The sequence below is a fragment of the Pseudophryne corroboree genome, chromosome 3 (genome assembly GCF_028390025.1).
Source record: "Pseudophryne corroboree isolate aPseCor3 chromosome 3, aPseCor3.hap2, whole genome shotgun sequence".
NCBI lineage: Eukaryota > Metazoa > Chordata > Amphibia > Anura > Myobatrachidae > Pseudophryne > Pseudophryne corroboree.
In genome coordinates this window covers 606,716,021-606,736,352 of record NC_086446.1, presented here as the reverse complement: position 1 = coordinate 606,736,352, position 20,332 = coordinate 606,716,021, and the positions used below count along the sequence as shown (strand labels likewise).

The following is a 20,332-nucleotide window of genomic DNA, read 5'->3' as shown; positions in this document are numbered from 1 at the left end:
GAAGGCTTTCTACCTGATAGCTGAGGACTGGATTCCAGGTCGCGCATGCGAAAGATTCCCCACGTATGTATATTCTCTGTAGCCATTGTTCGTCTTATTCTCTGTTATTCTGTTAGATTTCTGTGTTAGCTTGTAGTGTATAACTTGTATTGTTTTCCCCTTTTTCTCTGAATAATCCACGGCAGTGTTAGAGCTGTTGTGGTTTTAACCAAACCCGGTGTTGTGTTTTCACTTTCCTGCAAAGGGCTCTCTTAGCGTCTCAATTGCTCAAACAGCATACACATTGTTAAGGTTTTTAAGCGTTACATCATTACAGTATTTGACTACTAAGGTTTAGAGTATAAGTATATTCTTACTGTGTTTTATTAACAAGGTTTAAAGGTTATCAACTGTGTGTGCGCCCGCTGTGTGTATTCCGTACACTCAGCGCAGCGTGTGTACGCCAAGTGCGTACCACGTGCGGGACTCTGTACGCAAATAGCGTACAAAGTGCGTAGCACGTGCACGTGGTCTAGCGGCCATAGCAGCTCCACGGTAATAGTGTATAGCTTTATGTTTAAAGATAATAATTGACATTATCAGTGTGTTTTGTATTTAACACCATTGCCTCTTTAAATCCAAATAAAACCTCAGCAGAATGAGCGTCTTAGAGACAATGCATAGTAAATTTTCCCAATAGTAAGGTTCCCACCAAGCTGATTCAGAAATATTGGATCAAACTCGTCAATACATGAAACAAAATGTATACATCTGACGTGGGTTTTTTTTTTTTTTTAATAGCAGTAGTAGAGGTTGAATTGATAAAAACATCAGTGAACCCACACTTATTGAATGCTTTCTTTTATTATAATTCAAAATATAATGCACTGCAATAAGAAAACAACACAACATAACATTATGTTAAAGTGAGGCGCAAAGTGGTCATCTATTAATGATGTACGTGTCCGACTATATAGTCAAATAGGTAATGACTAATGCATTGTTACTGTGTAGTTCCCAATTCTTAACATAGTTCTAAATATTGTGGCTTAAATGCAACTGCAGGGTTAAAATATTAATAAAACAATGGATATATTATTTTCTTTTTTTTCTCAAAATGTGGTCAGTGTTATTTTGTTAACCAGGTTATAGATATTTTGTGCTAAACCCTTTATGTGAAGTTATTAACAAATCTCCTTCATTTAAATTAAAACTTTAAAAACAAAAAAACTTCTCTCCTATTCTCCCGGCTGTTGTATTTTTCCTCTTCTGTCTTTTCACTTAAATTATTTGGTTCTATACAAGATAACATACATGTTCTTTACAAAGTCAAATATACATATTTACAATCACTAACCTCTTAGAAACCTTTTTGAATGTACTTGTGTACAGTACATGGCAAAAAAAAATAATCTTTAGTATTAGGAACACAGGTAATATATATATATATATTTAGGTATACTTATCAAAACATAGTGCTAGTCATGCCAACATAGCTTTCTTAATAAATCAGTAGAAAAGCGCCAGCAAAAAATAGTAATCTTACATTATTAAATATATCTTATTATGACAAAAGAACATTCGAGATCTGGTTTGTAACTGCAAGGTGCAAACTTACAGTGTATTTGTTGCTCTTTTTTTTGTAATAAACGTTTAATTTCTAGGTGTTTACAGTATGTGATATGTCTCATAAAAGCAGGGATCATTGTCTTTTCTCAGAGGAAATGGAAAATCAGCACAATGTTTTAGTTCAGTTATGAAAGTCAAATTAGCAGAGGACAGTCATACTGAAAGTGGACCTGTCTCCTACACAAAGTATTGGCAGCCATTTTGTTGTGCCTCAGTGATGTCACAAGTTCCTAGAGTAGTGATTGGCTGCATTCTCATAAAAACAGGTTCAGCCCACAAAATGTCTGCTAATACTCTGTATGTGAGACACTGAAACTATATAAAAAAAAAAAAATTAATGACAGACCAATAACTGCAAGGAAAAATTAATAGTTTGGGTTACCTCATTAACAGGCAACAGTAGTCATTTAGGTATACAGAAACGTCTACAGGACTGTTCCTTCTGGCGCTGTGACATCATGCGCCTATTTATCCGCTACTGAAACCGTTATGTGTATTGATACGGCACTGATAAGCAAGTGTTTGCTGGCTTGCTTATATAAGGTGTAATATCTGAAATCATATTAAGTGGAGTTTTATGCATAAATATAAAAAATGAGACATTCTTATAGACCTCAGGGAAGATGAAAGCATGTCTGTGTCAGAAGCAACGGTGTCTGATGAGAATTCACTGTCTACATCTTCTTCTATTAACATATAACCCCCATGTCACAATGCATGGTCTGTGCATGAAGTCATGTCATCCTAAAAGATTGCAATGGGCAGAACAAAATGCACTCCCTATGTAACAGGCGACACATAAATTCTTGCTATGTACCATCCACCTGCCTCTCCTAATCACACCAACATAAAAGGATTAAGAGTGCCCGTCTGTACCTACATTGCTAAACTGCTTAGATACTGACTGTTTACCAACGGAATGCAACTTATACCTAATGTTCGTTTCTGTACAACTAGTGCATCCTAATTTCCTTATGTACAGTGGTAAACTGTTCGTTTATCAGACCTTTTGAGATTGTCATGATAGCCTAAAACAGTGGTTCCCAAACCGGGTGCTGTGGTACACTTGCAGGGGTGCCCTGGGTTGGTGGTTCACAACCAATTCAAAAAAATGATGGTCAGTGTAATAGGCAAAACCAGGGCTTGTGTCTTTCAATCATAAAATATGTGGACAAACAGAAACTTTGCGTCGGCTCTAGGGCACCGTGATTCAAAAAAGTTTGGGAACCACTGACCTTAAGTATAGTAAACTGCAGTGGAAAATCTTAGAGCAAATATAATTATCTAACACAAATTCTCACTTTGGCATAGAATTATTTTTTGTTGTATTTTAAAAATCTGTTTTATGCTATGCTGGTGGACAGGTTGTGACCAGCAAGCTGCGTTGGAGGAATTCAAATGTACAACCTCTCTGCTTTTAGATGTATACTGATACTGAATAGTTATCTACTCTACTATAACGTCTGTAAAAATCTCAATTTAGAGGTGACATCACAGATTCACAAGAGGTGAGACAATTCTCCAGGAGAGCATGCACCTACTGCAAGGTGGACAAGGATATTGGGGGTAATTCCAAGTTGATCGCAGCAGGAATTTTTTTAGCAGTTGGGCAAAACCATGTGCACTGCAGGGGAGGCAGATATAACATGTGCAGAGAGAGATAGATTTGGGTGTGGTGAGTTCAATCTGCAATCTAAATTGCAGTGTACAAATAAAGCAGCCAGTATTTACCCTGCACAGAAACAAAATAACCACCCAAATCTAACTCTCTCTGCAAATGTTATATCTGCCCCCCCCCCCCCCCCCCCCCCCCCCGCAGTGCACATGGTTTTGCCGAACTGCTAAAAAATTTCCTGCTGCGATCAACTTGGAATTATCCCCATTATACAAATTGCTTCATCATCTCCCAGCCACTCTGTGTATGTCAAGATGGGCGGGGCATGCCTTTATTAACCCTCCCATATCCTGATGTGATACACGAACATTATGGGAGTATGCTATAATGTTGTACATGAGAAAGTTGGTTTTGAAGTGGTGAAATGTGTGGATGTTACATTTATGTTTTGCAAATCGCTGATATACTTAACAAATCAGATCACTGTTTGCCAGAGAATTCTGCGAGTTATGTGTCAGCAGCTAGAGGGCAACATGTTGTCTGTTCATGTTTTACAGGTTGCACACCTTTGCTGCCAATGACATCATTATTTTGTGGTACAGTGTAATTAAGAAAAAAAAAGTGCAATAACAAAAACGGATATAAAACAGGTGATCACAATTTTGCATTAAAGTGCACTTGTCACCTACACACAATAGTGGCAGCCATTTTGTGGTCTGAATCCATATTTAGCCTATCATTTTAATAAGAACTAGTGACATCATAATCAACTGATTGGCTGCTTTCTCAGTTGATTCCACTGAAGGTCATTTACTAATACAAACGGGCCAAGGTGCAGGACACATAATCCCCTTTACTCCCCACCAACCACCTAAATATCCAACAAAGTGCATAGGATTAGAAAGCAAGATGGCGGCTTTTGAAAAAGCGTAGAAATGAGATAAAATTTAGTGGAACATAACTGAAAAGAGATTGAGGGGTAGTGGGGGAATATTTTTAGTGGTGAAAGTCACAGTTACTTGCAGTCCACAAAAGGACTTAATACCAGATCTGAAGTCTCACTTTAATGAAGAACATTTTGTGGCTTCCAGTTGCACAATTCTAGATGCACTTTGCCCAAAGTAATGCAAGACTTTAAAGCCAGGAAAGTAGGCACATTGGTGCGAAACCAAGGTGCTGTGCTTTTAGATGATTCCACTGTATGTAGGTCGACAAGTACACTTAATGTAATACTAAGTATTAAAAGATAGGTCCCACATTATAGTGAAATAACTTTAAGGCAATACAGCAACCAATTGGTGACTACACGGATTGACTCTTCATTGCCTTGTGTTAGAACACCAGAGATAGCTCTTTTATCAAAGTACTGACACATGTAAACGCTTCATGTAGACTCTTAACTAATACATTCAGCAACTGCCTTCACATAGCATAATACAACTAAGCCAGGTTCTTTATGAATGTAGCTTAATAGTTCTGTAGCCAAGTTCAATATCATCTTTAATAAAACACTGATTTGACGTAGTTGCCAGGGAAGGTGCCAAACAGTTTTGTTCTTCTTGATGTACCTGTGGCATAATAAAAGTGAAATCAAGAAAGTAGAATTAATGGAGTTATAACTGCATCCTGGCCATTCACATGGGTGGTATTCATGCTGGGTGGTATTCAGCTGACCAACAGTCACATGACCTCCTTCACCATCCCGATGGTCGGCATGCCAACCAACAGGGACTATTTCCACTCATGGGTGTCCACGACACCCATAGAGTGGGAATAGAACCTGTGGCGACCGCAGGTCGTCACCGAGCCCGCAGCGTGGTGAGCGCAGCAAGCCTGCAAGGGGCTTGCTGCACTCGCCCTCCCCGCCGGGATCCCGGCGTCGGTATGCTGCCGGGATCCCGGCGTCGGTAAGCTGACCGGCGGTCTCCTGACCGCCGGTCAGCCGTACTACACCCCATTCACATCACTAGTTTACACATGGTAATGTTTAATAAGGCGTAAGGTGTCTACATCTTCATGTACCAATAGAGATGAGTAGGGAAAACTTAAACTATTCATATTATGTAATACTGCTATAAAATATTTTAATAGGAACAAATATAGCTGAATGTTCATTTAAGCCATATGGCACCAGCCCTGACATCTAACATTCAGGGATGATAGCCAAACTCCCACTTAGCATGTATACAGTAAACTACCTCTTAATTGGACAGAAGATACTGCCAGCAGTCAGGAGCCACAATTACTATACACCCCTATCCTAGGACAGAAGATACTGCCAGCCCTGACAGATAGTGAGAGAGGTTTATGGCTGATTTATAGGGATCATAGAAGTGGCGAGAGTGGGGACAACAAGTAGTCACACAGCCGTCTTAAGCTGGGTACAGAGCATGCAACAGTGCGACCCAGGGAACACACTATACAATGTGTAAGATTTATTGTTCCAATATGCGTCGGAATGATATATTGCACTATGGGGTCTATGTACTAAGCCTTGGAGAGAGATAAAGTGCATGGAGATAAAATAGAAGCCAGTCAGCTCCTAACTGTCATTTTAGAGGCTGTGTTTGAAAAATGACAGTTAGGAGCTGATTGGTTGGTACTTTTATCTCCATCCACTTTATCTCTCTCCAAGGCTTAATACATAGACCCCTAATGGGGATATTTACTAAGCAGTGATAAGAGCGGAGAAGTGAGCCAGTGGAGAAGTTGCCCATGGCAACCAATCAGCACTGAGGTAACATCTATAATTTGCATACTATAAAATTATACAGAGCAGCTGATTGGTTGATGGGGCAACTTCTCCACTGGCTCACTTCTCCGCTGTTATCACTTCTTAGTACATGTCCTCCCAAATATCTTATAGTGTGAGCAGGATGTACTATGCATCGCATTGTGAACATAATGCATCCAGCCAGTTATCGACTTGAGTACAAACCGGTGACATTTATCTAGAACTACAATTAAAAGTGCTGTCTTTTGCAAAGATAGGACTTCTGGGTTTATTAAACATATGCCGCGGGGGATGGTGCGTGGGATCCGATTGGTTCCACTCTCAGAAATGCGAAAAGAAGCCAATATGCTTGTATCGGGCTACAACATCTGTGGTGTTATCACGTCTCCAAGCTCCGGAAAGTATTGCATTACAGAGCTTGGTACATACTGTATACTGTATATGGCTAAAACTCAGAGAACAGTAGTTTTCAGATTTTTGCCAGCATTTTCCTTTTAGTGGTATACTTTTATTTTGCCAGCTGTCGGGATCCCAGCGTTCAGAATACAGACGCTGGAATCCTGACAGCTGACAATGCCGGCAGCCGGAATACCAGCGCAACAAGACTATTCCCACTCGTTGGTGTCCACGACACCCACAGAGTGGGAATAGAACCTGTGGCACCATTGGGCTCGCCCCACTGCTGGCATACCGGGATGTCGTTGTCTGTATATTGACGCCCGGCGTCCCGACCACCAGTAAATCATACTGAACCCCTTTTAGTACATCCCGCCATGTATAACCAGCTTTACAGTTATATAGTCTGGGATTGGAGGCCAAGGGAACGAAAATAGTACAGTGAATCGTATGTGAATAATCTTACCTACAAACCAGCCATCATCACACTTCTCCATAACATCTACAATGTCCCCTTCTCGGAGCTCCAACTCATCCTCATTTTGTGGTATGTAGCTGTACAACGCCTGATAGCTAAACCTGAAATGTAACGCACAGAAGAGTATGCATCATGCTCTGGAGAGATAGACACTGACAGGTATATGTGAAAGAAAGGAAAATATCCTAAAAGACCATGAGACTATATGAAGAAACATTATATACACATCATATGAAGTGTTCTTATTAATACAATGTCAATGTTTCTTCATATTTCCTAGCTGGTTCATAGTATGTCATCGTGTAAGGGGCCACTGTCACTCTGATCTGCACTATCTGGCACGTCATGTACAGATAAACTTGTTATTTCAGTTGTTGTGAGGGTTCTACCTTACAGTCAACTAACTGATTCTATGCTGAGGGGAGCAAGGTATTTACATGCAAGTGACTAAACACAGGGAGATATTTAATAAGTATTCATCAGTGTCAATGGACACTCAACAGCAAAGGTGGGTTCAGCCGTACATAACACCTGCACCAAGTGTTCCACTTACACATAGCTGAGTTGTCTACTAGATTTCTAGATGAATTTGTCCATTATCAATTACTCTGAGCCTACCCTGCCCCAGTCCAGTAACCGCTCACCACAAATTCCGAAGGGAGGTCTAAGTGCTATAAACCAGGGATAAACACTTTCAAGGGTCAGGGTATCCAAAGCTAGGCCAGAGAAGCAGGTAGCAATTTTTTTGGCAACGGATGAGATATACACACACAAATGTATTTTTATTTTTTGTGTACGGTTTGAATTTTTTAAAAACTACATGTTGGGGCCTACAGCATTTATTATACCCTGCACTCACTGTGCTCTGGGGCACAGGGACACTATGCATGCTCCACCTCCGTCTGTCCAGTGACCTCACTGCTAGAACTTATTGTTAGATCTTCTGATCAAAACCGCTTCAATATAACGTCTGAATTTGAGCAGCAACCCCAAAGCATACATACAGAGGGTGGCACTTGATATGCCGGCTGTCGGGATCCCGCGCTCAGCATACCGGCGCCGGAATCCCGACAGCCGGCATACAGACAACTATTTTCCCTCTTGGGGTGTCCACGACACCCCTGGAGGGAGAATAAATAGCGCCACCTTGCCCATGTCTGTCGAGGGCAATGTTATTTAGTGCCCCTCTTTAAAAAAGGTAAGTGCTAAATTGTATGCTTTAATATCTTTCCTGCTGGAAAAGCATCCTTACTCACACACATAATAACATAATATGCTCATAAATGAACCAGATAAGCTAATCAACTGTAATAGAGAGGAGCACTGTCCACACAGAAATAGAGGACAAGGCCACATGCAGCTACCACAAATAGCAACAGTGTTTCTGAGGTATCTTATATCTGAGTTGTGATAAACAGTACAATGTAAGGATAATTATGTGACAGGGTCTTAATCTTGAATTCCCTCAGGCAGCTGTGCTAATATCTAGCATTTCCAGCTAATCTCTTCAGTATTCGGAGTCACATTCCTCCTGTATGTAATGGAAAAAATGAGACAATGCTGGAGGCTAAGGAAGGGTATGCCCCAGTCATTGGTTTCATTGTTATTTCCTATTCCACAAATAGGTCAGAGGTCATTCCACACAAGGTGACATCATGCCTTTCATGCTGTGGAAAGATCTCATATCCAATACAATGAGAAGTGAACAAAAAATGAGAATACACTGAGGTAAACACTAATCTTCTAAAGTGTGATGTCAGTATTAAGGCATGTCAGTACAATCCAAGCTCCCTTCTTCAGCAAGAAAAAAAATGTCTAATTTCAACCTAGCTATATACACCTCAAATTCATATAGTTTTTATATGTCTTTAAATGATTCATCTATCCTGAAAGTTAGACAGTACTTGACAGTTAATGTTAGCGCAGCTTTACATTTTAAGCTCCAACCCACCGAGAAGCGGCGACTTTTCTACTAAAATATAGCCCATCATTGTCAAGTGTGTGTCACAAGAGAGCAATATTAACAATTCAATACTTATTTCTACCTGCAGATGGTGTGAGAATTGCACTATATATATATATATATATATATATATATATATGTATATATATAGGAAAACGTATGGTGGCACTCAGGAAGAAAGACAACACAGACAACGCTGGTGCAGTCAACGTTTCAGGGATAGCTCCCTTTTATCAAGACACGACCAGCCAACTGTGATACATAAAATATATATACATACCGGCAACCAGCTCCTCTCCAATCGCGTGGCTCAAGCCGCCTCCCCCAAACGCCGGGCAAAAACGTCATCTGCACTGGCCGGCGCCGAGAATCGACGTCGGGCAGGCAGGGGGTGCGGGCTGGTCCACACGTCAGAGCGTTGCTAGGCAACCATAAACTACAGACAGTGAGAACGAACAAGTACAAAAATATATGTAATACAGACCCGAAAACCAATAAAAAACATGGAAAACACCTAAACAAGAGTTGTTACATACCCGGTGACACGTTATTATAGCAGAGATCTAAAATAATGACATTAAACGGAATCATGATCCAAATGCTATAGCTGAGTAACCATGAGCCAGGTGAGCAATGTCATTGCTTCCAGAATGGAGCAATGTACTGGGCAACATTATAATGTTGCCCAGTACATTGCTCCATTCTGGAAGCAATGACATTGCTCACCTGGCTCATGGTTACTCAGCTATAGCATTTGGATCATGATTCCGTTTAATGTCATTATTTTAGATCTCTGCTATAATAACGTGTCACCGGGTATGTAACAACTCTTGTTTAGGTGTTTTCCATGTTTTTTATTGGTTTTCGGGTCTGTATTACATATATTTTTGTACTTGTTCGTTCTCACTGTCTGTAGTTTATGGTTGCCTAGCAACGCTCTGACGTGTGGACCAGCCCGCACCCCCTGCCTGCCCGACGTCGATTCTCGGCGCCGGCCAGTGCAGATGACGTTTTTGCCCGGCGTTTGGGGGAGGCGGCTTGAGCCACGCGATTGGAGAGGAGCTGGTTGCCGGTATGTATATATATTTTATGTATCACAGTTGGCTGGTCGTGTCTTGATAAAAGGGAGCTATCCCTGAAACGTTGACTGCACCAGCGTTGTCTGTGTTGTCTTTCTTCCTGAGTGCCACCATACGTTTTCCTACATGCTCTTCCGGAGAGGTTAGGCACCAGGACCCGTTGTTTCTACCAAGCGTGAGTGCCAGACATCTGTTTGATTTCTATGTATATATATATATATATTTATATTACTGAGGTCATGGGTCCGATTCCCACCTTGGCCCTAACTGTGGGGAGTTTGTATATTCTCCCCGTACTTGCGTGGGTTTTCTCTGGGTACTCCGGTTTCCTCCCACAATCCAAAAATATACTGAAAGGCTAATTGGGTCCCAACAAAAACTAACCCTAGTGTTTAAGTGTGTGCGTGTGCATGTGGTAGGGCAGTGGTTTCCAAACTTTTTTGAATCACGGCGCCCTAGAATATCAGATTTTTTTTCACGGCACCCCTAGGCCAAACATTTCTTATTGAGGAATTTAGAAAGAAATATTACATTAAGTAGATTGCGTTTATATGTCATCCTTAGGGTCAGTTGTGTGGTGAGGGACAAGATTTGCTTCTGTTTGGCCACATATTTTATGACTGGCAGCCACCAGCACTGGTTTTGCCTATTATATTGACCATGAATAATTTGAATTGGTCCTGGACCACCAACCCAGAGCACCCCTGCAAGTGTCCCGAGGCACCTCAGGGAGCCAAGGCACACAGTTTGGGAACCTCTGTGGTAGGGAATATAGGGGGTCGTTCTGACCCGATCGCACGCTGCAGTTTTTCGCAGCGTAGCGATCGGGTCAGAACTGCGCCGGCGCATGGCCGCCCATCGCTGTGCTACGATCGCCTCTGCCTGATTGACAGGCAGAGGCAGTCGATGGACGAGAGGGGGCGAAACGGCGGAGTGTGGGCGCGGTCCGACCAACGCAGGCGTGGCCGGACTATGCGGGGAGTGGCCCGCAGCAGCTGCGTGACGTCACGCGCAGCCACTGCAGGCCGGGGAGCGATGAGTAGCTCCCGGCCAGCACGCTAAAGCTGCGCTGGCCAGGAGCTACTCTTGAAGTGCAAAGGCATCGCCGCTGTGCGATGCCTTTGCACTTCTGCGGGGGGGGGGGGGGCTGCACTGACATGCGGGGCGGACTAGCCCTGTGCTGGGCGTCCCCCCGCATGTCTGAGTTTATGATCGTACGATCAACTCGGAATGACCCCCATAGATTGTAAGCTCCACCGGGGCAAGGACTGATGTGAATGGTCCAATATTCTCTGTAAAGCGCTGTGGAATATGTGTGCGCTATATAAATAACTGGTAATAATAAATAAATAAATACTAGATGAGTGAGAAGTGTACAGTGCATTGTGAATGAAATGACAAAGGGTTTTATTCCGACCTGATCGCACGCTGCCGTTTTTCACAGCGAATCGATCAGGTCACTACTGCGCATGCATATGCACCGCAATGCACAGACATGTCGTACGGGTACAAAGCGGATCGTTGCTGAGCGATGGATTTAACGAAGAATCCATTCGCACAGCTGATCGCAAGGAGATTGACAGAAAGAGGGCATTTATGCGTGTCAACTGACTGTTTTCTGAAAGTGTTTGGGAAAACGCAGGCGTGTCCAAGTGTTTGCAGGGCGGGTGTCTGATGTCAATTCCCGGACCAGACATGCTGAAGTGATCGCAAGGGCTGAGTAAGTTCAGGTCTACTCAGAAACTGCACAAAATGTTTTTGCAGAGCTCGGCTGCACAGGCGTTCGCACACTTGCAAAGCGAAAATACACTCCCCTATAGGCGGCAACTATCTGATTGCAGCGCTGCAAAAGGTAGCTAGCGAGCGATCAACTCGGAATGACCCCCTAGGATTGTGTCCTTGTTTGACTCAAAAATCAGTAGCATTTGCTTGTCTGAGTGGAGATAACTGTCATTTGCTTGCTGAACTGACACAAGCTATGCAATAGAGGTTTCTACTGATGCTGTAGTGTTTACAAAAAATAAAAGTTAAAGAGAGAGAAAAGAGAGGAAATCGTCAATCATCACCACCTCTGGCCAGTCGTGCTTGTTTCTACTAGCACAGAGAGACAACTCGCTACAGTAAAAGCCAGCTCCAGGTAGGTCAGTGCAGGACTGGTGTTCCTATCGGAAAAGCATAGTATTCAGCTCTTTGCATCCCCACAGGGCAGTGGTGCTCAAGTAAGCAACAAGATTGTGACTCTTGGTGATGTAACTTTGCCACCAGTTTCAAAACTCCTGCCCATTATATCAAAGGAAATCAAAGTTAAAAAGAAAAACAAAGAAAACCCATAAAATAAAGCTAGAACTCACCATCAGTGTACAACGCCTTCATGAGTCTAAGCTCACCATCATCAGTGTACAACGCCTCCATGAGGCTTAGCTCACCATCATAGAGTATAACACCTCCATGAGGCTTAGCGCACCATCATCATTATACAATGCCTCCATGAGGCTTAGCTCACCATCATCAGTGTACAACACCTCCATGATGCTTGGCTCACCATCATCAATGTACAACGCCTCCATGAGGCTTTATTTACCATCATCAGTATACAATGCCTCCATGAGGCTTACCTCACCATCATCAGTGTACAATGCCTCCATGAGGCTTAAGCTCACTATCAGTGTACAACGCCTTCATGAGGCTTAGCTCACCATCATCAGTGTACAATGTCTCAATGAGGCTTAAGCTCACCCTCAGTGTACAATGCCTCCATGAGGCTTAACTCACCATTATCAGAGTACAACGCCTCCATGAGGCTTAGCTCACCATCATCAGTTTACAATGCCTCCATGAGGCTTAGCTCACCATCGTCAATGTACAACATCTCAATGAGGCTTAATTCACCATCACCAGTGTACAGCACCTCCATGAGGCTTGGCTCAGCATCATCACTTTACAATGCCTCTATGAGGCTTAGCTCACCTTCGCCAATGTACAACGCCTCCATGAAGCTTAGCTCACCATAATCAGTGTACAACACCTCCATGAGGCTTAGCTCACCATCATCAGTGTACAACGCCTCCATGAGGCTTAACTCACCATTATCAGAGTACAACACCTCAATGAGGCTTAGCTCATCATCATCAGCGTACAACAATTCCATAAAGTTTAATTTTCCATCATCAGTGTACAACGCCTCCATGAGTCTTAGCTCACCATTATCAGTGTACAACGTCTCAATGAGGCTTAAGCCACCATCATCAGTGTACAGCGCCTCCATGAGGCTTAGCTCACCATCATCAATGTACAATGTCTCAATGAGACTTAGCTCACCATCATCAGTATACAGCGCCTCCATGAGGCTAAGCTCACCATCATCAGTGTACGACGTTACCATGAGGCTTACGAATGGAAACTCATTCTATGGTTGAACATTTATCTTTATTGGTGTTCTGTAGAAACAAAGAAAATGATTTGGTTACTTACGCATCTTGTGGTGTCTGACTCCGCTCTATGCTGTCCCTTCTCTGCTGTGCTTGAGGTTGCTGAGAAATGATTAAACATTGTTTATTGTCATAGGAAGAGACTTTGTGTCGATAGTCAAAGGGGTGAGAGATAGTACTGCAATAGCGGACTGATTTCTCTGCAATGCTTATTATCTCATTGCAGACCGCTTCCTGCCGTCAGTCAACAAGAGAAAAGAGACAAGGAAAGACGGAGACATTCCAGAGTGCATCAGATAAGTCCAGTACACAACAGAAGTGTAGATCCCATTAAGTCCATGAAGTGGAGTCCAGGGGTAAGCATGGCAAGATACAGAAGAAGGTTGAATTTAGTACAGATATATACAAGAAGCTGTGGACAGCCTGATGCAGTTAGCATGTTGCTGTTAGAAAATGCTCTCATTCTAGCAAATAAACATTGGTGAGCTTGGCTCTGTCATGCATTACTGCCGGTAGGATTCAAAGTGCAGGCGTAGCAGGAGAGAGTATATTATTTGTATTGAGAAACAGAAACACACAGATTAACACAGACAGAAGTCAAACAATGCACCAGTGGCCTGTCTATATCCACCGCATCAAGGATCTCTTACCACATAGCTCTTTTCAGACTCTGTGAGGTCTGGTCCTGTGGTCAGTGTATGATGAGGCTGCTGTGGTCATCAAGCACATTATAAGGGACACATTTAGCAAGGGTTATTTGGTTATAGGGAGACACATAAAGGCACACAATACTATAAGACAGTTGTGATTGGTAATTCCAGTCCAGGGGTTGTCTTCTTGTAACACTGCAATAATGATCATTTTCTTGGGGATTTTTTGTTTCTAGGTTATCTCCCTCCTGCCTTGCATTGTAGGGGGCTGATTCCGAGTGGGACACAGTCACGTCTTTTGCCACAGTCTCGTCTACTACTTTATGCTACTGTTGCTACAAAGCCCTTCCCTGGTGTACATCAGCGCATCCAAATGTGCAAGGACAGAGACACCCACTCTGATTGTCTTTAGATTCTCATATTCTGCTTGGTGCTTTTTTAGATGCTACCATGGGATGCACCACGGAAACTTGCACCAGCGCTATGCTGGGTGCAGATTTTCTGTCAGAGTATGGCCTCCAATGTCAGTGGCGAAGCGTCTTTGTAAGCAACCACAGCGACATTCCCATAAGATGCAGCCTCTTCGTGCAACTGATTACCCACCAAATAATCACCGACCAGGGACTCCCAATATATTTCTAATACATTTCAGACACCAAGGGGTATATTTACTAAAGGTCGATGTTGGTCGATTTACGATCACTTTCAGATGATTTTAATCAACGTTGTGCTTCCAGGGTTAAAACACATATTTACTAACATTTAAAAGCTAATACAGGTTGAGTATCCCATATCCAAATATTCCGAAATACGGAATATTCCGAAATACGGACTTTTTTGAGTGAGAGTGAGATAGTGAAACCTTTGTTTTTTGATGACTCAATGTACACAAACTTTGTTTAATACACACAGTTATTAAAAATATTGTATTAAATGACCTTCAGGCTGTGTGTATAAGGTGTATATGAAACATAAATGAATTGTGTGAATGTACACACACTTTGTTTAATGCACAAAGTTATAAAAAATATTGTCTAAAATGACCTTCAGGCTGTGTGTATAAGGTGTATATGTAATATAAATGCATTCTGTGCTTAGATTTAGGTCCCATCACCATGACATCTCATTATGGTATGCAATTATTCCAAAATACGGAAAAATCCCATATCCAAAATACCTCTGGTCCCAAGCATTTTGGATAAGGGATACTCAACCTGTATAAAAAAAATCATCTGCTAGCAAATGTGTGTTTTAACCCTGGAAGCAAAACATTGTTTAAGTTCAATCTGAATTGATCTGAAATCAATCAAAATCGATCTATAGTTAATAGACCCACGTGCATCTTAAACAGTACTGCAACTATTTGACTTCAGACCTGATTCACAGATGGACACAATGCCGATGTTCTACACAACTGAGCGATTATCCGAAGACTGCACATGTGCTGCAATTGCATTGCGCATGCATCAAGGAACAGCTGCGATCCTGCTCACAATGAGGATTTCATTGCATGGTGATTGACAGGAAGTAACCGTTTAGGGAAGTAACGGGGAGCGGTTAGGAAAACGCAGACGCGGCATGGCCATTTTTCGGGTGTGTATCTGCGGTCAGCTGTGACTTCTTACATGCAAAAACATGGCGCCTGCATCGCTACTGCCGTGTCTAGTCTACGTATACATAGGGCTATCCTTAAGCCTGATCTTCCCTGATCTTGCATATGGGCTGCGAATGTGTATGCAATTGCGAATGAGCTGAGATAGCTACGGTGAGCGTCTCTTTCCATTTCCGGGCGGAAGTTTCACTTTCTGATATCAGCAGTTGCGAACCCGAGAAAATTGCACTTGCAATTGTATTAGTCTCCATCTCTGAACCAGGCCCTTAAAAGCATGCCCATTGCTCCACTGCACCCGACATTGGTAAGACGTGCAACTCGGAATCAGCCCCAAGGTCTTCTTACACAAAGTCCTGTAACTTAATGTATTGGTATGCTTGGTAGTGAGAAGTGGCACAGTCAGTTTTTTTGTTTTTTAGAATTTTTTATATAATTGTTAAAAATAAAATGTATGTAAATATAATATCTGTGTATTCCAGAATACCTTGTATTTACTGCTCTAAACCAGTCTTTCTTTAACCTCATTCTACTGTAGTTGCCTATGCTTGACTAATTGCCAGGGAGACCCTGCTACTGGGTAGTGGTTTATAAATACCAGTATGTCCTATGCATTACTGTCCCGGTGCACTATGGCTGGCTACAATTCCCAACATCAACAATTGCTATTGGAAAATTGGTACAAATTAGAATGTGCTATGGCAAAGCAATCCCAACCAAGCTACATCTATTTCTCAGAAGCTGAACAATTTCCTGTAGGCTACTTCCCATTTGGTCTTGGAAAAATGTACAACTATGTGAGGCATAATATTATGTATCTATTATATCTCAGCTAGTCACCTTGAATAAATATTAAAGTAAAAAGAAAACATAGTGAATGTTTCATGTAATCTACAGAAAGGAAAATGCAATATATGTAGGCAAATCTTAAAACATAGGAAAAAAATAAAATGACTGTAGACAAATAAGATCTTGTACGGTTGCTGGAAGTTGTAACCGTTGCAACTGCTGTATGTATATACGCTCATTAAAGGCCCTCTATGTAAGATAGTGCAGAGCCATAGAGAAGCTAGTTTAGAAAAGAAGAATGTGCGGTTTATGAAAATTTAGGCCCAGATTAATCAAGCCTTGGAGAGTGATAAATAGCACGGTGATAAAGTGCCAGCCAATCAGCTCCTAACTGTCATTTTTCAAACACAGCCTGTGACATGACAGTTAGGAGCTGATTGGCTGGCACTTTATCACCGTGCTATTTATCACTCTCCAAGGCTTGGTAAATCTGGGACTTGATGAGAAAAAAATTCCGTTTAGGGCCAAATTGAATCAGGCTCACGCTTACTGCGTAAGGAATGGTGCTAGTAGCCTCAGAATTCTAAGTCTGGAGCTATTCAATTACAAGCCATCTTTCTCACATGGTAAATCCACTGCTAATGCTCATTAACGTATAAATTCCAGTATAAGTGCCTTGACCTATGGGTTTACGCATTCCCAGTAGCCGTGATAATGGCAGAAAGCCCTACTTATTGCAGACTTCTGTTTGAGCCTCCTAAGCGCAGGCTTATCGCAATTGAAGAGCCCCGTCACTGTTTCAGGGCTAATTGAAGATTTAAGCCTGAAGTAAATCCGGACTTAATATCCAAGTGGGATATGTTTCAAAGACACCAGTGGTTGTGTGTGTGTGTTTACTGTAGTGATCCTGAAGAGTTAATATGAAATGGTGCATATGTTTCTTACACCATATAAAATCAGCAACTAGAACTAACTAACTTAGTGCAAGTAAATAGCTACTGACTGACATTAATATAAGTGTTAAAAAAACATCAACAAACACGTCAGTGACGCCATTCCCATCATGTTCTAAAATTGTATTGGTACATTTAACATTTCAGAAAGCAGCACACTCTGTTTTGTATGCCTTTGTATTGGCAAAAAAACAGCATATGGAAAATTAATTAAAAACACATTATTAAAGCACCAATTAGTTTTGTATGTGTTTTATCCACATTCCTAGTGCTTACTGAATGTGTCAATTATACTGTTGTGAAAAATAATTATTTAAGAACAGTCTTTGCTGTCTTGTGACAATATCTGACCTGGTTCCAATATATCAGTTATAGAATTAGAATGACATATTAATAACGTAAGTGAAAATGTGCTCACGCATTTAAACAAAACAAAGATGTGACAATACGGATTCAGTATGAATTACCGCTGACCAGGATACCGGCCTTCAGTATACCAACAGTGGCATCCCGGTCAGTAGGGTGAGCGCTCGAAAGCCCCTTGTGGGCTCACTGCGCTCGCCACGCTGTGGGCACAGTGGCTTGCTGTACTCACCACAGGTTATATTCACCCTCTATGGGTGTCATGGACACCCACAAAGGGAGAATAGCCTGCCGTGCCAGTATCCCAGTGTCGGCATTGTACCACCCCTCGGGATTCTGGTGTCGGTATTCTGATCACTGGGATCCCGAGCGGCGGTATCTTGACCGATTCTCTACAATACTGTACGTCACTATTTTTTCTTCTTTCTGTTTTTTTTTTTTTTTTTGTGACGTAATACATAGAAAAACTATAATGTAAGATATTGTATGGAGTGAAGATTTTATCAGTGATCTATGTGAAGCCACAAAGTAAAATTTTGATGAGACACAAATATGGATATTTGTAAAATGACAGCAATGTGTGCAATGGTCTTATGAGGCATGATTTACTGTCATATGCAGACATCTCTCAGCAGTGACCAATTTCTAATATGCCAGCAGACAAATGTGGGAGAACAAGCTGTTCATTTGTTCTATGAATTTGACGTACTTTTTTTTTTTAGTTGAACAATCAGATAAGATCATCTTTTTACCCACCTAAAGACAACTGGTTGGTGAATAACTACTACATAACTAAATTCATGTGCTTAAAGGGGGTTATTCAGATGTGGTTGGAGTTGCTTTGTGTGTCGTAAAGTACTGATTATCAGTAATTTGCAACTATCAGTGATTGACAGTCTGCTGTCATTTGGAGGGACGGAAAGGGGGCGACAGTGGCCTCAGTTTACCCAAAACGGAGGCATGTAGCTGCCGTTTAGGGGGTGGGAAGAGGTCAGGGATCTCCGTGGTTGCATAGAGATTTCCTGGCCTCTGCAACGGGTGGCTTGTGCGTCCCCATGGGTGCTGCAAGCCGCCTGATAGTAAGTGATCCGATGCTGCATCCTAGGATGCAGGTTGGATCACTACTGCATATGGTGGCCAATCCCGGGATCGGGATTGGCGGGATCCCGGGATTTAGGGCCAAAAATGGCCGGGATTCAATCCCGGGATTGGAAGCTCCAATCCCGGGGATTGAGGGATCAGCGTTGAGCGTCCACAGAACGCTCAGACACTGCCCGGCTTCCTTCTTCCAGCACCCCAGCGCAGCGTGAGAGGTCACACTGCGCCGTCACACTCCGCTGGGAGCCGCCAGGAGAGAGCAGAGGATGTTCCCCACCCACCTGCCCCTGGTATATAGTGAATTATGCGTGCGGGGCGGAGTGGGGCGGCCACATAGCTAAAAGCCAATCCCGGTTATCCCGGGATTGGCCATTTTTCAATCCTGACACCCGGGATTGAAAAAATGGCCCAAAATTGGCTTCCCTACTACTGCAGCAGCAGATGTCTGCTTGTAATAGATGCCTCCTGCAGCATCACCCCACAGAGCTATTAGTGCTGCTTGCAAGAAAGCAGCAGTGACAGCACCTCCAACCACATCTGAATTAGCCCTATAATAGCCTTAATTTGTATCTTCCTATTCCTTTCTATGGGCACATTGCCAAGACTTCTGAGAGGAGCAAGTACCGCCTTATGTACATAGCACCAGTATAATCAATGTGTGTTTAAAAATGGAGATACGGAGATTCCTCAGTTTATATTAAGGGATGTGAGTGTGTAGTGTGTGTATATTTCTATATTGAGTGGGACCCCAGAATTTACTATACATAGTAAAAGAAAAGGAAGGGGGAAAACACAGATGTGTATGCAGTATGTGTTTTAAATGGAGATTCCTCAGTTTATAGTAATATATATTTACAGGACCCAGTATAAGGAAGGGAAAAACAGGTAATAAAAGGAATATTTTTTTCTTTTAAATGTAAGTTTAAAGATAGTTATGTAAAAGTAATTTGCATGGGCTTACCACAATAGAATTTGAGTTAAGGGTATTAACCGGGGAGTCTGTAAGCATTACGGGACTTTTAGAGGTCAATGCTGCTTGTTCATCGTCAGATCTGCAAGGCTAATGAGATGTAAAAGAACACAAAATACAATGAGAATGAGATGAGCAATGATAAACCATATATAAAGGACAGAATTGCACAGAGATTGCCAGAAGTCATGCTGTGTTGCCACACACACACAAAACTCAAGGTACATCTTCCATGCAAGAACTACAGTATAGACACACTCAGACAATTTCTACCACATATTGCATATATACAGGTTATACACAGTAGGTCACTGTTTCATGCTTTGCAGTTACTCAAACAAGAACTATTGTTTTTACCTGGTTAAACACAGCATAAACCACAATATGAGGAACTACATTATCAATGGAACTAAAGATATATATCAGAATCAGATCATATATTTCTCATTTAAAATATAAGAATTAAGAATAACTGCATGCGTCCATTCAATTATGTATAGACGCTGGGTACTTTAGTGAGATGTGTTCTGCTCATTGTTTTCCATGAGAGTGGGGGCAGTAACTAAGCCATTACCGACAGGGCTGCCAAGAGAAATCCT

At 42.0% G+C, this 20,332-nt stretch overlaps 1 protein-coding gene across 28 annotated transcripts in view; it reads right to left on the bottom strand.

Annotated features, from left to right (window-relative positions):
• Nucleotides 1–3,528: 3,528 nt before the first annotated feature.
• The window catches only part of SORBS1 (sorbin and SH3 domain containing 1), a 696,861-nt gene continuing 680,057 nt past the window's right edge, over nucleotides 3,529–20,332 (bottom strand). For 22 of the 28 annotated variants that reach the window (XM_063961529.1, XM_063961528.1, XM_063961545.1 and 19 more), the window contains 5 exons: nucleotides 19,725–19,823; nucleotides 13,952–14,011; nucleotides 13,345–13,535; nucleotides 6,820–6,932; nucleotides 3,529–4,791 (listed from right to left, as the gene is read on the bottom strand). In XM_063961529.1, coding sequence (XP_063817599.1) covers nucleotides 4,724–4,791; nucleotides 6,820–6,932; nucleotides 13,345–13,535; nucleotides 13,952–14,011; nucleotides 19,725–19,823 — 531 coding nt within the window. In that variant the 3' untranslated portion in view covers nucleotides 3,529–4,723. The remainder of the gene's footprint in view (nucleotides 4,792–6,819; nucleotides 6,933–13,344; nucleotides 13,536–13,951; nucleotides 14,012–19,724; nucleotides 19,824–20,332) is intronic. The other 6 variants (XM_063961549.1, XM_063961556.1, XM_063961547.1 and 3 more) reach the window with 4 other exon arrangements.